The sequence below is a fragment of the Clinocottus analis genome, unplaced genomic scaffold (genome assembly GCF_023055335.1).
Source record: "Clinocottus analis isolate CAN_PGR_092001 unplaced genomic scaffold, fCliAna1.0.p SCAF_12, whole genome shotgun sequence".
Lineage (NCBI taxonomy): Eukaryota > Metazoa > Chordata > Actinopteri > Perciformes > Cottidae > Clinocottus > Clinocottus analis.
The window spans coordinates 5,409,018-5,425,000 of record NW_027175843.1 but is presented as its reverse complement, the minus strand read 5'-3'; the positions used below and the strand labels follow the sequence as shown (position 1 = coordinate 5,425,000).

Sequence of the window (15,983 nt, the reverse complement as noted above, 5' to 3'; positions counted from 1 at the left end):
AAAGTCGACCTACATACTTTCCTCTGTGTTGTATAAAGCATCACATGGAGATATATAAGCGCAAATATCTCAGACTTAATGATAATGTACTTGCTGCACTTCATCTTTGACGACGTTGATAAAAAAGTAGACGTGACGATAACCTGAGGTTTATGCAGCTCGCACTGAAATGAGCGGAAAAAGCATGAGAGTCCCTCGGCAACAACAAGTACCTCGGATGCTCTCGGGTCCATTTCCTGGGCAGCTGTCATGCAAACGGTCGGAGTAGGTCTAAAGCAGCCGGTGAATCATATGTGATAACTGAGGTTCCAGTCCGAATGACCCCGCTGGGTGTTCTCCGCACTTGGTTATAGTTCAGCGCCACGTGGAAGATGCGAGGGAATCTGCCAGAATACATGACTCAGCAGGACTCACCTATTGTTACGACAGTTTGTCATGTTATATATACATATATGACATATTGTGATGTTAAATGTGTTTGTAGCTGATAAACGTCTTTATCAGACAGCAGGTTGCACAACACGAGGCCAGAGAACGGCATGCGCTCCAGGGGGCGGCAAGGCCAATACTACAGCAACCGCAAGCCTCAAAGGTCAACAAGAACATCCAATAATCTTTTATGGCGGTCGTGACAATGAGGCCCAGTATGAATCAAACTGTGTTCTCGGCACACCTTGCTTTTATATTTATTCAATATCTGACTGATAACCATTTCAAGCGCAAGTGATTAAGGTGCGAGACTCACCAGAGTCAATGGGACGTGAACTAGTGTTAACCATGCCTTTTATACAAGCGACTGCAGATTAGGGCTGTAATTCATTATGATTTTCGCAACAAATCCATTGCTCAATTGGTCTTTAAGATGCCAGAACTTTTGTAAAAATTAAATAAAAGAAAATAATCAAAAATAAAAGAATCATGAAGTGTGTGGTTGAGTAACAGTACAAATAGTACCAAACACATTTGAGAAGTCAGAATGTGTGTGGCATTATTCCTAGATCGATTACTATTGAAATTAATAAATTCATAATATAATATAATATAATAATATTCACACTGTGCCTACAACTAACATTTTCTATAAGACATTCAAATTTAACAAAAAGGGAAATTAACATTAACATGAATACAAGTTGATAGCAACAGAAAGGAGGGGCTGAAATAAATCAGCTTGCTTATCAGTGAAGGGCTTGACTGGGAAAAGGAAACTTACAGGATAGCAACCTTATTGCTGCTGAAACAGAGAACAGGGAAGCTGAGCGAAGCACCTGTCAGACTGGGTTTAAGGGAGTGGAGGTTGGACACACACCAGGCCAAAGACAGCTGATAGAGCTCTCTCTGGCTCTGTTTCTCGCTCGCTCTCTCTTCCCCACCCTCTCTCTCTTTCTCTCTCTCATTTGCCTACAGGCTCTGATAAGCCACAGTGAAATAAAACCATTGGTTGAGCTCGTCCGCAGCCATGTTTGGGATCACCTCCTCATGTTACTCTGTGTGTGCCATCTCTCTAAATACTGCAGTGTGTGTGAGTGTGTGTTTGGGAAGGCGGTAGAAGGGGGGGGGGAGGGGACCACAACATTAAGCCCACAAATAGCTTTAATGAAACAATGATGCATTTTAACAACAAAGGTGGAAAAAAATCATGGTACTGCCAGTTGGAACAGCTGAGCGTTCATCTGAAAAACAGGGAACTGTTTGACGTGCGCGACAGCAGCAATCAAAGACACAAAAAACTATGAATATTTCTTCCAACACATCTCAACTTCAAGACACTAACATTTTCAGACCTGCACACTAACCCAGGTGCACTCTTGAGACCACATGCAGGGAGGAAGGGAGGGGGCGTGGTGGGCGGGGGACAACACACTATTAAAAGCGCTTGTCAAAGTGACCCCCAGGTCCTAAAAATAGAAAGTGATCCCCCCTCTTCCCCAAAACCCCGTGCACGCAGGCGGACATGGTTGCGAAAGCGGAGTACGCCCGGCTCCAACGGAGCGGTGCGGCCGGGACCGTTGACGGGTTCCACGCAGGATTTCCCACTTTGAGAATGTGATGTCGAAACAAAAGCCATTTAGCTCCTCTTTCATGAAAAAAAAAATTGCGTGTGAAGGGAAATGACTGATAACTGGTCCATAAAAGTATGACGATAATACTCTGTATTTATGACACTGATGTGTCTTAGGGCAGAGTGTCATCGGATGTGGGGAAAGAGAGATGTGTCTTGAGGGGGAAAAAATAAAAAGGTTTGTTTATTTAGAGTTCATACTCCAGTGTACAGTACATCTGAATGTGTGTGTTTTATGGCCGCCGTGGTTTCGACATCATTGTCAGCGCGACTGAACAATGACTGACAAGAGGCTTGGGTGGATCATGGGAAAAATGTTCCTTCACATTGTGGCGACATCACAGGGGAACGGCTTAACTGCAGGACATACATTTGCATTATTTTGCCACCTGAAGTGCTGCATTGGCTGTTGCACGCTTATCTGCTTGAAGTTTAACAACCTGCTGTTATGGCCACACTTTTTTCTTTGAGCTTGCGCAGCAGTGCTGTACGCCACACAGAGAGAGGGTGTCTCTGTGGATGGACTCTGCTCGGAGCGCTGCCTTACCTCAATACCTCCTGGAGGCGCACCTGTGTCAGAAAAACAACAACAACTGAACAGGTTGTTCGACATACCGCAGGCATATCTTACCGGCACGCATATGACAGCAGAGCAACCGTCTGAAACCCCAAAAGAAGTATCAACAGAGTCGCTCCGGCTGAGCTTCTTTCTTTTCACACTGTCAGGACAAAACATTTGTCGATGCAGATCAGAACACCAGACATGCTGGACAGCACACGCTGTGAGGTCTCATCAATCATATTTTAAAGGAAACACATTGATGTGTTGTAATGATTAGTCATTATTATATCATATCTAGTGTATGTACTGCTGCTGCAGCTGTTAGTATTATCAGTAGGTGTACTTTTTCCATAATTGTTCTGCTTACTTGAATGTGTTGTTACACACACACACACACACACACACACACACACACACACACACACACACACACACACACACACACACACACACACACACACACACGACATCTATTGCTTCTGTCCATCCTGATTGAGGGTTCCTCCTCCGTTGCTCTCCCGAAGGCTTCTTTCCTTTCTCTCCATGCTAAAGGTTTTTTAAGGGGAGTTGTTCCTGAACCGATGTGAGGTCCCGGGACAGGTGATGTTGTATGTGTACAGATTGTAAAGCCCTCTGAGGCTAATTTGTAATTTGTGATTTTGGGCAATACAAAATTAATAGAATTTCATTGAATATTGAATATAGCTGTGCTTAATCAAGTGCTGACTAACACAAGATTACATGCACGCCAAAAATAGCACAGACCTTTCTTTTTATTTTTTTTTCAAACCACAGCTTGAATCATTCCTCACATGAGGAGACACCACTTTTCATGTGGGAAAGTTACATGTCTGTACTTTCTGTGCACGTACGTTCATGGAAACGCAAATAGAAACCGGTCCAACCAAGGAAGAGTCAAAACCACAGGTTGGACGTCAGCTCTGTGAATGTCGAGGAGGACGGGTATCTAGCAGTGCGGCATGTTAACAAAGCTCCTGAGAGCAGAACTTACTTGACTGTGACTCTCGTGGATAAGTCCTGTAGATCTCCCGGGTGAAAGAGCTGCGCCTCCTTTAGTCCGAGCTTCCTGCAGGCTTTGAGGAAGACGTTGAGGTTGTCCTGGACAGAGAACAAAGCGGGGATGAGGGTCGTCCTCCTCCAGGAGGCGAAGAATAATCACACAAGAATTCTCTGGCAGGGGACGCAGCCTAAACTCACTGCTTCCAAAGTTCACATCGCCAGAGAGCAGAGACAGGACGGGGAGGAGCATGTGTGTGGCAAGTAAAAAGTGACCCAGTGCAGAACACACACACACAAACACTCACGCACATGCGGGAAGGGAGGAGGGAGAAGGGGAGGGGCTGAGTGACAGGAGCTGACTGACAGCAGCAAAGATACCTGTGGGCTGGGTTAGGGTGGGGACACAGCCTCAAACCAGGAAGGATGACATCAGAGCCTTGCACAAGTCCCACGCAACCGGCCGTGCCAGTGCATAAAAATGTTTAAAAAATGACACACACGCGCGCACACACACAAACACACACAAGAGCACAATGCCTGCTGCGCTCTCTTTCCCCTCACACCCTGATACTGTGCCAGCCCCTCCCCGCCAAGCCCTTCGCCCGAGAATACCTGCGAAACCCGCGGGGCGGTGGAGTATTTGAGAGACTTTGGGTTGCTATGATACAGGAGGTCGGGTTGATAGGAACCGACAGGGAGGACATGGGCGTGTCCCATACCGTGTCAATCACTTTATATTGTGTTCATATGTGTGTGCACATGATTTCCATAGATGTGGGAGAGTGATGCACAATGGCAAAAAATACGTTTTGTTCTATAAATATACATGCGTTTAAAAACTCCTCTCCGACCATAAAAAAAGCCGCCACCATTTCTTTCCGGGGTCGTGACTAAAAAAGTTCTAATCCCAAAGGTCTTGTTCGTAAGTCGGCACTTCCACCGGGACAGAACTCCTTGAGAGGGTTTCATGTAATGACACATGGCCCCAACATGGGCTGGAATAATTAAGGGGTAGCTTGTTCTATATTTAAATAGCAAACATGCTTATTAGCAAATGCTTGGGCCAGTGTTGACCTCTCTGAGCAGGAATCCCTCACTAACAGCTTTGCTTGTCCCTAAGCGGCACTTTGCCGGGTCCTACGGGGTCACCGTGGGGCCCTACAGGTCAAGGATCAAACCCCCCCAACTTTCCCCTCCCTTACTCTGTCAACAGGCACTGAGGTCTCCTTTTATTCATTATACCACAGAAGAGAAGTTCTCTCCCTCGGCTTTCTCCTGGTTATAGACACGATACCGAGATATTTCCAGATAGGTGCCGAACGGAGTCGACTGCGAACGACTTGTCAAGCTTTATCGCACACCTTCATTTCTCCCAATGTGCGTCCTTGCGTCATCGTTCGCCTCTTTCAGTGACACCTAATTCATGACACCTAATTCATGACCTCGCCGTTGGAAACAACAAAGTGTACATCGCCTCTGCATGTCACCACTGTCAAGTGCAGGTACTCTGCGCATTAAACAGAACTCAAGCCCGACTCATACTTGGAGTTTCAGGCCGCTACTGCCATGGATTTATTTTAAGGGTTTATAACGCTCAATAAGAATATGTATACTTCCCAATACTCAATATTTATTTCACATAATCTACACAGATACCATGGACAAAGAATTGTGACCTCAATATTTACTGTTTTTCAAAGTAGAAACTTGTCAATGCTCTCTGGTGGATAACCTATGCAACTGCGACACAGAGACATAGTGGCTGGTATTTCCGGACAGCCATTTCTTTTCACTGCGACGCGTACGGAGAGACAGTAATAAAACAGTAATATCGGTCGATACATTGGCCCGGGTGATTTATTAGTCTGGCTCTGGATACAACTTTTATTTTCTGAAAGAATGCAGGCCATAAAGGACCGTTGAGCTTGTGTTCCCCTTGTGAAGCCAGGACTCAACATAATCCAACGTAATCAAGGCCTATGCAAAAGTATCATTAATATCACTGCGGTATGAATGTCAGTTCACCTCAAAGAGCATTATGAACACACTTAAAAGCCCCCCTAGCGACCAGCTCCAGAACATGCAGAGATAATGATGTTGAAGGAATGTTATGCTGACTTGTGCCTGCCCATAATCCTGCTAAATATGCTGCACCCACCCAGCAGCCTCCTAATCCTCTCATGCAGACCCGAGCAACCCCCTGGATTTTGAGCACTTTCGCACCGAGAGACGGAAAGACTTGACTCCCAAGGTGTCCCATTTGGATCCGCACCGGTCCCGTCGCGGCCGCTCCGTTTCTTCCACTGCATTCTTTGTCCGAGATGACCGTGCTCTACAATTACCCTCCGCTGGCCTGTTGGCAGCGCTTCAATCGCCAAGCAAAAAGCTATGGTTAAAATATCAGGCTACGCATTTCCAAGTCCTGTGACAATAAACCCAGAAGAGATGGAATACTGGAAATGTTGCCTCTCCTGAAACAAACCCAAAAGAAGACCCCCTCCTTCCTTTGCTTTTCGCCCAGCAGTCAAATCCAGACATAACACGCACCCATACAACACAAACACAGTGACAAAACACAGTCGGATGCCTGTCATTGCTCAGATGATTACACAGACATTTAGAGGACTAAAGGCCCCCTTGGGCGATCATTGGAACGGTCTGTTTATCTCCTCCCACTGCCACCTCGACTCACCAGGAGTTGGTGTGAGCGGGAAGATCCAGCGACATGCCAATTACAGCGCGCCTACGGCGGGCAGAGGCCGATGGAGTCTGCTTTGACTCAGCCCAGTGGGCCTCAGATCCGGGCCTCGGATCCGGGCCCCCGCTCGCGTTAGCTGGCCGTCCCAACCGCACAACTTTCTGCTTCCTGCTTCAGCACCGGTCGAAGCGGGACCGAGATGAGGGGAGGCACGGGCTCCAGGGGGCCGTGCCCCAAAACCACAGCAGAAGTGTGCTGACATGGGAAACATTCCCGTGGACACATGCAAAGCCAAGGAATCGGCCCGAGTCTGGAGCCAATGTTGCTAAATATTCCGCAAAACCAGAGATTTCCGTTTTTATTTTTTTTCCTCCCTCTTTTCCCTTGCTGGGCTTTTTATTCTACTCCAGCTGAAGCCTGGTGTGGATTTGAGCGCTGAATCGTTCAGACAGCAAAACAAAATCCACAGTTACGACCATAATGGGACACAAACAGCCTTGCATCAGGTGGGGATTCAAGTTATACTGTATCTACATTACAAACGCATTGCTCTTGGCGTTTGTCTGTGTTTTTCTTCCTCGTGCCATTTAGAAAGTTGAGCGTGCGAGAAAATTCCAGGTTCCTCTTCTGTAACATTCAGTGGCAGTGGACAGCGTACATGAAGACAAACCCTACGCAGTAATCCTCACCATGTGGAGACACTTGGCTAAAAGATATAGAATCAAATGCTTTAAATTATCTCACAATTTCAGAGAGAACAGCTATAATCCAAGTTTCAAACACTTCATCCAACACTTAGGGCGAGACACTATGGGCAAAAACCTGTTTTCTTTGACGAGTGAAAAGAAAATATCCAGACGGCACATGTTTGTTTTACTGCTTTGTCTATTTGCGTCTGTACATGTGTCCCATTCCCCAAACGTTTGAAAGAGATAATGCATCATTTGCATATTCAGAAAAACTTGTGGAGCAGAAAAATCATTGTCCGACTATAAGTTATCAACTAGGGATGTTTTCTGGTGATGTCCGTTAATTACAATTTATTTGTACAGCATTTACCCGTATTGCCTTCCCTTATTATTCGTCGGGTTGAGAGACGACCTCAGCAACGCTGAACGCTTTGGGAGAAAAAAGCTTTTCTCTCACAGCAGAGAGAGAGAGAGAGGGAGAGTGAGTAATGTTTGTTTTTTGGAGCGCTCTCCTCTTTTCTCCATGTGGTTGGCAGGAACTGGCCGCCGCGAGGCAACCGGGAGCCTTCCCCATTCGCTGGAGAATTTATGATCAGGTGGTTTCGGGTTTTGGTCCAAGACCTCAGAAATGCCACACTGCCGCTGCCACCGGAGGAGACGCTGCACCTCATTACCTCAGCAGGTGTTCAGCCTGTTGTGCTACCAGCGGTCCAAAACAAACAGGGCCGAGGATGTGATTTATGTCACAACACAGATATGACGTCACCGCGTTTGTTACCGCGAGCGATGTGTTTACTGTTGATGTCGAGCGCGAAGGCCCGCGTCTGTTTCCTCTGCTGCAGAATTGTCAGTGTGTTGCCAAACACGCTGAGTGTTACTGAGCCCAGCGCCGTGCACTCAGACTGGCTGGGTGAAGTTTGGGGCTCTCTGTAATTCCTCTAGACAGCTGGACTCAATTACTCCCACAAGAGAGAGCTTTGTGAGGGATGGGTTTAAGGTAGGGTTCTCAACCCTCTACTTCCCGAGCACTTGTGTGCAGACACTCCCAAAACATTTATCCCTCTGTGGCCCGTAAGGCCTCTGCCACGAGCTGCCTCGGTCTGAAGACATCGGCGGGTCTAAAAAAGGTGAAACAGTTTGGAAGCCCCGCTTCAATAACAGGTTGTTACGTGCGCCAAGCTCTGCCCTCGCCTGACCTCCCGTCACTCAATCAAAGACTTAATTAACCTCCCCGGCACAAAGACGTTTCTGTCTGGAACGACTTTGATTGAACACAGCCTCAAGCATGGCAGACATCATATTTAGGGCTCGCTCTGATGCGGTCCGTGGCCTTTCAAGCAGCTCCGCGTTCGCTCCAACTTATTAGTGCGGACGGATATGAGCAGCGACAAGTCACTGAGGCAAACAGCTCTCGCTCGCTGGCAGCCGCAGCATCAGACCTGTCGGCTCAACGGCTGCTTGTGCACGTGTGCAATAGTAGCAACAGGAGGCAAAGCCATGTACGGAGGTGACGAGGATGAGCTGTTGAGGATGTGTGGATGTGTGGATGTGATGTGTGTGGATATGTTGATGTGTGTGTATATGTGGATATGTGTCGTTTGAGGGGAGTAACCGGGTACAAACATTATTGCTTTCAAAAGTTTTGAGATTTTGGTTTTCTTAGTTTTCTTCCAGAACATTCCAAAAACACAAATAGATTTGCCTATTTAAAAGAAAATCTGAAAACTTGTAATACAACAAATAATTGCCTTAATGTAAGTAATCAATTGGGGAAGTTGAATGGATATATATATATATATATATATATATATATATATATATATATATATATATATATATATATATATATATATATATATATATATATATATTAGTAAGTTAGTTTTACCCTATTCTCCTAAATGTTATATATATGTATCAGTGGCGGGCTGTGGGATTCAGACGTAGGCCTTCAATGAGTGCTACATTACAGGTGGACAGGGAGGAAAAAATGTCCCTGTAGTTACTGTCACAGACCGACACACACGGCGCGGTGGCTTGTTTGTGATTAAAAACTGTAACATAATCAGCAATTCACTCACCAGACGCACATAAACCTCGGTTGGGAAAGGGGTCATCAGTAAGTCCTGAGATTCTAGCATCTAGGTGAGACGCTAGCTTCACTGACCAATCACAGCGCATGTTAATGCTCATGCGGGCCCTGTGACCAATCACACGTCAAGGGTCTTGCGAAGGCCCTTCCATATATTTTAACCAGGCTAATCTTACATAGATAAAGAGGAATGAAATGTGATTGGATAAAAAATGCTGTTAAACAGGTCCCAAGAAGCCACACAAGAGGCCCGAAGGAGCAGAGGAGCATATAATATATGTAACAATTTTCAAAGTAGAAGCCCTATCCTCTAAATTGTACATTTATAAAATTTTGGAGGCATATGTATCATGTCTAGACTTTTTTTTATAGCCTGTTGAAGCCATACCGCGAAGCCAAGAGGAAGTTATCCATTTTTTATTTTCTGTGCAGCATTAGGGAAATCCAAAAAGCCAGAAATCTCATCTTCAGTAGCACTATACACCAAACTTTCCAGGTTCAATATATACATAATTGCTTTTTTATGGCTGTTAGCGGTATTTACTTATTTATCGAGTGATATGAAGAGAAGTCCAAAAATCCTTCTGTAAAAACAAGAACTTTTGAAGTTGTTTTTTTCCAATGTTCAGATTTCTGTTCTGGAAATTAATGCAAATTAGCTCATATTTGATAAGATAATGCCTCATTGGCATATTAAACAGTAGGATACATTAGCAATCAGTTGGGGCAGTTTAATGGAGATATCTCTGAGTTAAATATTCTACCTCCCCTAAAATGTAATATACATGCACTGTCCTATGCCTCACATCTAAGCTGAATAAAAAGAGACTCACCAGTCCAGCGATAGGTGTGGGCAGTCTGTTAACCCTCCTGATGACACCCGGCGTGATCTTGTTGATCAGACTGCGAGCAAAAGAAAGAGAAGGAGAACATCAGGGGACGGGAGAGGGGAAGTGAAAGCACTTATTGGCTCGTCTGGTCCAAGCAACAAGGAATGAACACAATGTGTTGCAAAGTCTGTGTTGTGTGTTTACGACTTTGTTTAATGGCACCCACCTGGCTTCGGTTTAGTAAATGGCGAGTGTGGCACCGCGACGTAAACACACTGAAATCACCACAAACCCACTCAGAAAAAGTGTTATGGTTTCTCATAGATGATGGTGTGATTCAAAGGGGTTTGAAAGGGTTACTTTAAGCCAAGAAGTAAAAAGAAATCTTTCTAAATCCTTCAAATAAAAGTATAAAAATATAAGTTTACTTAAGTAAAATAAGTAATGCCGTAATGCCACAATGACATATTTTACATGCATTTACAAGTTAAATCAAAAAAGGAATTAGCCGCAAAACTTACTCAGATTCATCTGCTGATTATTGGCATGATAATTACTTGATCTATATATTATAAAACACCAGAAGTGCAAAATCCCTGTCACAATTAGATTAAATGTCTTAATCTGTCCAACCATCAGCCAGAAGCATAAACATATTACATTGTCTAAAACACAAGACGAGAAACAGGAGCAAAATATCTTATTTGAGGAGATGGAAATCCTCAAAGGTTTTTCAAAAGCAGCTCAAACAACCATTTGCCAATTGTTGCAGCTTGAACAGCTTAAATCGTTATTATATGATTGGTCAACTAATATTCACAACTTTGTATTCTGTTGGGGTTTTTTAAATCAGTGCAACATGTTCCATTTTTCGCCATTAGCTTTCTGTGTAACGTCTTAATCTGCAAATTAGAAAGTAAGAATATCTTTCTGTTGTTGTTTTTAAAGAAAACACATGTTCAAGTGTTTCTTCGGCTCTCTCAGCACAGGGAGGATGTATTGTGTATGGCTTGACAATAGATGCAGAGAAAGAATGCTGCAGGAATGTGATTTTAAGTTAGCCGTTTAGTGGTGAAACAATAGAAAGCGGTGATGTGTGATCAGATAACACACACTGTAAGCCAAGAGGGATGTAATCATGTGTGCGACCCGTACAAAGCATTCCTCTCCGAGCAGCTGTGATAACCACAACACAATGGGACCGGAGGCCGAGCATCTAGGTGAAGGCGATGTCAATCTCGGCCCACCTCTTCCTCGCGCTGAGGGAACGTGGACAGTCCCCCTGAGCCAAAGCGTCTCTGAGCAGCAATCAGTGGAGTCAGGCCCGGCTCAGCAGAACGAGGGACTGTCTCCTATGAGACGATGCTGATTGAGGTTCAGAAAGATTCTGCCCGGGCCGCTGGTAATTACAGCTTCCCGCTGATGCGTGCAAATGACATCGCTGTGTCCGGCCCACACACACGCTTATGTATAAGAAAATGACATGATGCTAACCCTTGTACGTACACGTACACACACACACACACACACACACACACACACACACACACACACACACACACACACACACACGCACGCACATTGCTGATCTGAGAAGCCACAAGTCTTTAAAGAGCAGTCAGTGAATCCATGCAAAAGCCAATGCTGGTTTAAGTGTCTTAAATTTGCATTCCTTGTCCTGGCCACCAGGTGGCGACTCCTCTGGTTGTATAGAAGTCTATATCAGTGACTTTACTTATCTCTAAATGTATTCCATCAGTAAACACTGTAAACATGAGTGGATGTCTCAATCTCAAATCAGTCAAATAGATCATAAAGCAGGGTTTGCCTTAGGGCGGGCTTACTGTGATTGACAGGTCTATCAGAACCGTACACGCCGTCTCTCCATCATCCAAATCGGTTCACTTCCGTTCACTTGTTCCAAAAATCCAAGATGGTGACGGCCAAAACGCAGAACTCGAGGCTTCAAAGCGTCCTTCCCCAAACTAACAGGTGACTATGTGCACTTATGGCATAGATACATTTGCACCTCAGACTCTCACTACACGGCTCCTCGTTAAAGTAAAGGATGGCACTCAACAGATCTGGAACATCTGTTAAACACAAACTCCTCTTAAAACAGATCACGCTGCGCATCCTCAAGCAACTCTCCAGAGGGCAGATCCGACACCAGAGACATCCAATGACCGCACAACACCAAGCCCCATTGTGCTGTCTGGAAACACTGTGAGGCTCACTTCTCTGTCTGTGGCTGACAAACAAACAGCGACCCAGCAGATGGGGGTGGTTGCTCTGCCTGGGAAAGATCACCAACACTTACGCCGGAGTGCAGAAGAGCAGGAGGGCTTCCACGGGAATGAATGGCTCCAGAGAGAGAGAGAGAGAAAGAGAAAAAGAGAGAGAGAGAGAGAGAGAGAGAGAGAGAGAGAGAGAGAGAGAGAGAGAGAGAGAGAGAGAGAGAGAGAGAGAGGCGCCTGGGGAAAGTACTTACTCACACAGCAGAACTCCATTCTCTAGCGCTGATCGGAAGTCCTCGCTCCCGAATTTTTTATTGGTTACTGCCTGGAAAGAAAGGAGAAAAAAAGGGTTACAAAAACAATGAGCGAAATAGCAAGAGGGGTTGGGTCAGGAGAAGAGGCGGGAGTTAGTGTGTGTGAGAGTGTGTGTGTGTGTGTATGTGTGTGTGTGTGTGTGTGAATGGGGTGGGGATGTTGGAGAAGAAAGGTAGGATGTTGAGAACAGTAGCAGAGGAAGTCAGAGGTATTTCCTTTGAGCTCCGACACCATCTCTGGGACAGAGTTGAGCCTTCAGGTATTCCTCAGGAGGCTCGCATCCTGGACTCGGTGTTGCTAAACCTGCGCTGGAGCCAGGCCGTCCTGAAAAGAGCGCAAAAGGCCATGGGAGCATCTGGAGCGCTGCAGGAACATGCCGCTTTGCCTTTCCCCTGATCTCAAACCACCACTGAAACACCAAGAGTCATGATGCAGGCGCAGCATCCCGTCGTACACACACGCACACACACACACACAAACACACACACACAGTAGACGCACTGGGGAAAGCATTCTGGATCATAAACTCAACACTAAACTCTCTGTGTTGTTTTCAACATCTGCAAAGTGGAAACTTTCCTTCATGCAATCTGAATTTGCTTTAAAAGGCAATAATGACATTGTTTACATGTGCAACTGCAGATTTCTTTATGGGATGTCAAATTCACGCTGATGGCCCTTCCCTAACTCAAACTTGCGTTTGTGTTTTGTTGGAATGTTTCCACCATCGACGCCTTGATCCATCAGCACCTGCGCTGCTAAATGCAACACAACACAATTAGACTGTCAGCTTTTTTTTTCAGCGATTCTGCACAATTTTATTCTTTCAGGAAATATTCATGGGTTTGAAAAAATCTGGATGTGCATGAAAACAAACAAAAAACAGAGACATTTATGCATGCAATTTTTGCATTGTAGAACGCTCGTAAATGCTTTGCAATGTGTGGAAAACCTTTCTGAGATCTGGATCCGACCCAAACACTAATCACTTGGCCCACGGCCTGGCTTTCCAACACATTACACTGAAACCAGTTTCTGAGACACTTTGCTAAATAATCCCAGTCATAAAACCAGCCGAACAACTACTGATGAAATATGAAAAACACTTCACTGCCTCTATACACATCGCCATGTGTTTGACTTTGAATCTTTAATTTACATTACCGACAGTTGGCATTAACCAAAGCACACACACACACACACACACACACACACACACACACACACACACACACACACACACACACACACACACACAAAGCAAAACAAGTCAGACGGGTCTCACAAACCATTTAGTCCGATGATCCTTTTCCCTTTCATGGGACAGGGACAAAAGCTGGGACAACTAAATACAGGCTGTCATTTTGTGTGACGAGGAGAAACCGGAGCTCTACAGATTGACTGATGGACACTATTACTACGATACTACATATTCTTCTGCTACACCTCAGACCACACCCTGGATAATCTGAGATGGCCTTGAATATCCATAATTGCAGTGGAATTAGTGCATACACTAACAGACGAGAGACTAATAAAGTTCCCACACATTGTTTGCAGAATGCGATCAAGCTATTGTTACCTGTTCCTCCTTTGTTGACAAAAATACAAAACATAACCAGACGCTGAACACAGGGAGCGCAGACAGAAGAGCGACGCTGTAAGCGCACACACACACACACACACACACACAAACACACACAGAAAACTCCACAATCCTGACCCCTGCTGTTCTGTGCATGCAGCTGGGATACATGTACGCAAACAAGCATGCAGGGGGTTACAAACATCTACATCGCCCTCTTCCACTGGAGCTCGCTCAAGGTGCTTGATGGGAAAAGAAACCAAGTGAATGTGGTAATCGAGAAATTATATCTCCCAGCCCCCCACTGAAGGTTGCACTAAGCCGGCTGTAACAGAGCAGTTTTCTTCCCTTCTATCGTCATCATTAGTAGTAACTGGCCTTAGATCCAGCCTGAAGGCAGAGGGGGCAGAGATTTATTTTACTTTTTTAAACCCAGCTTACCTTCATGAAAACCCCGTCGTTGCTCCCCTCAAGAATGTGGGCCTTCAGAATTCCTTTCCGGCTCTTCAGGTGCTCCGATGCGTGCGCAAAATGAATTATTGTCACTATTATTGCAATGAACCCGAGAGTAACGTCTCGGTAGAACACACAATCAGAGGAATTGAGGATTTTCTCTGCGTCCGCGACCACAACTATTGTTCATTCATGCAGGGCACCGAGGCAGATCAGTACTCAAGGGTTAGTGCTGATGCACCCCCATCCACTAATTGTTCCAGAAATGTCTTCTGCAGAGGACAGGCACGTGGGTCGCGGGAGGGCAACTGGGACGCCTTCCCAATATTTCGGGGCACCCGAACTCATCCACTAGTGCAAGAGCCATCGTGGGACGACGCCACCGATGTCATCCAGCCAGCAGGTTCTGTCACCCTCCAAACCACCGGTTGTGTCCAATCTAAAATAAAAACTGCTTAAAAAGGAACCAGTCAAACTATTTTGGGTGACACCTTTATGGGTGGCTCTCTGAGGATAAAAAATAAAAGCTCCATCCCAGCTGAAACAGAAGAAAAGCTGGCATGACCTGACTCTATTGCAGCGGGACGTGTGTATTAATACATCATAACATCTAATAGAACAGCACTAATTAGATGGCAGACTTGAGCTGGTTTGCGCTCTGCATGATTTTCTGACCTGTAAGTTGCACGAACACTGCCGCTTGTTCCGTGCTCATCAACACTTACACACGGCCTCCCCTATTCAATTAACAAGGCTCTCCATTCTTCCTGCATGCAGGGCCCTACGGTTGAGGGACGCGACGCCCTGCGCCGGCTCCGTTCACAGCCATGGCAGCGGCTAATGCAGGAATGTGTCCATGTGACAGGCTCCAGACCATTTAGTCTACTGTTTTTTTTTATATAACAATACCACCAACCTCGCCGTGCACACATGCCTCTGTTTAAAGTGCTGTGAAGCCCGAGCAGTTTGTTAATCATTCAGTGGCAGAATCCAAGAGCCACAAACCTTCGTCTCAGAGGGTCAACTGTGCCAGAATGTGGTCTCTGTGTTTCCATTTCTCCAAAAGAAAATTCTCATACCGACACTGTTAATACACTCAGCCTGCACCTTTTACCTTTTCAACTTGCTTCCTGCTCAGCCCCCATAATCCTCCTCTTGCCCCCTGCCTGAGATCACACCCCCCCTCCGCGGCGCACGAGGTAAGCCGCCACAATGGGCCAGTGTGCGAGCGCGAGAGACACACTGATGTCACATCGGAAGAATTCAGATCCCCCCCCCCTTGTGAAATTAGAACAATATTTGTTTAGTTGCAGCCCCTCCAGCGGCTCCGCGCCACCCTGCTGGGAAGAGAATTTGCTAGATGAGGAAACATAATTTCACTGGCTAGTAGAAAAAAGAAAGAACGAAAGAAAGAGAGAATGAGAGTCTGGCGGGCGGTTG

General features: G+C 45.6%; 1 protein-coding gene across 4 annotated transcripts in view; it reads right to left on the bottom strand.

Moving 5' to 3' along the window:
• Positions 1-15,983, bottom strand: part of lmo7a (LIM domain 7a) — a 47,072-nt gene that overhangs the window by 29,587 nt on the left and 1,502 nt on the right. For all 4 annotated transcript variants that reach the window (XM_068572115.1, XM_068572111.1, XM_068572112.1 and 1 more), the window contains exons 2-4: positions 12,445-12,515; positions 9,957-10,026; positions 3,637-3,743 (exon numbers count right to left, since the gene is read on the bottom strand). In XM_068572115.1, the coding sequence (XP_068428216.1) occupies positions 3,637-3,743; positions 9,957-10,026; positions 12,445-12,515 (248 nt within the window). The remainder of the gene's footprint in view (positions 1-3,636; positions 3,744-9,956; positions 10,027-12,444; positions 12,516-15,983) is intronic.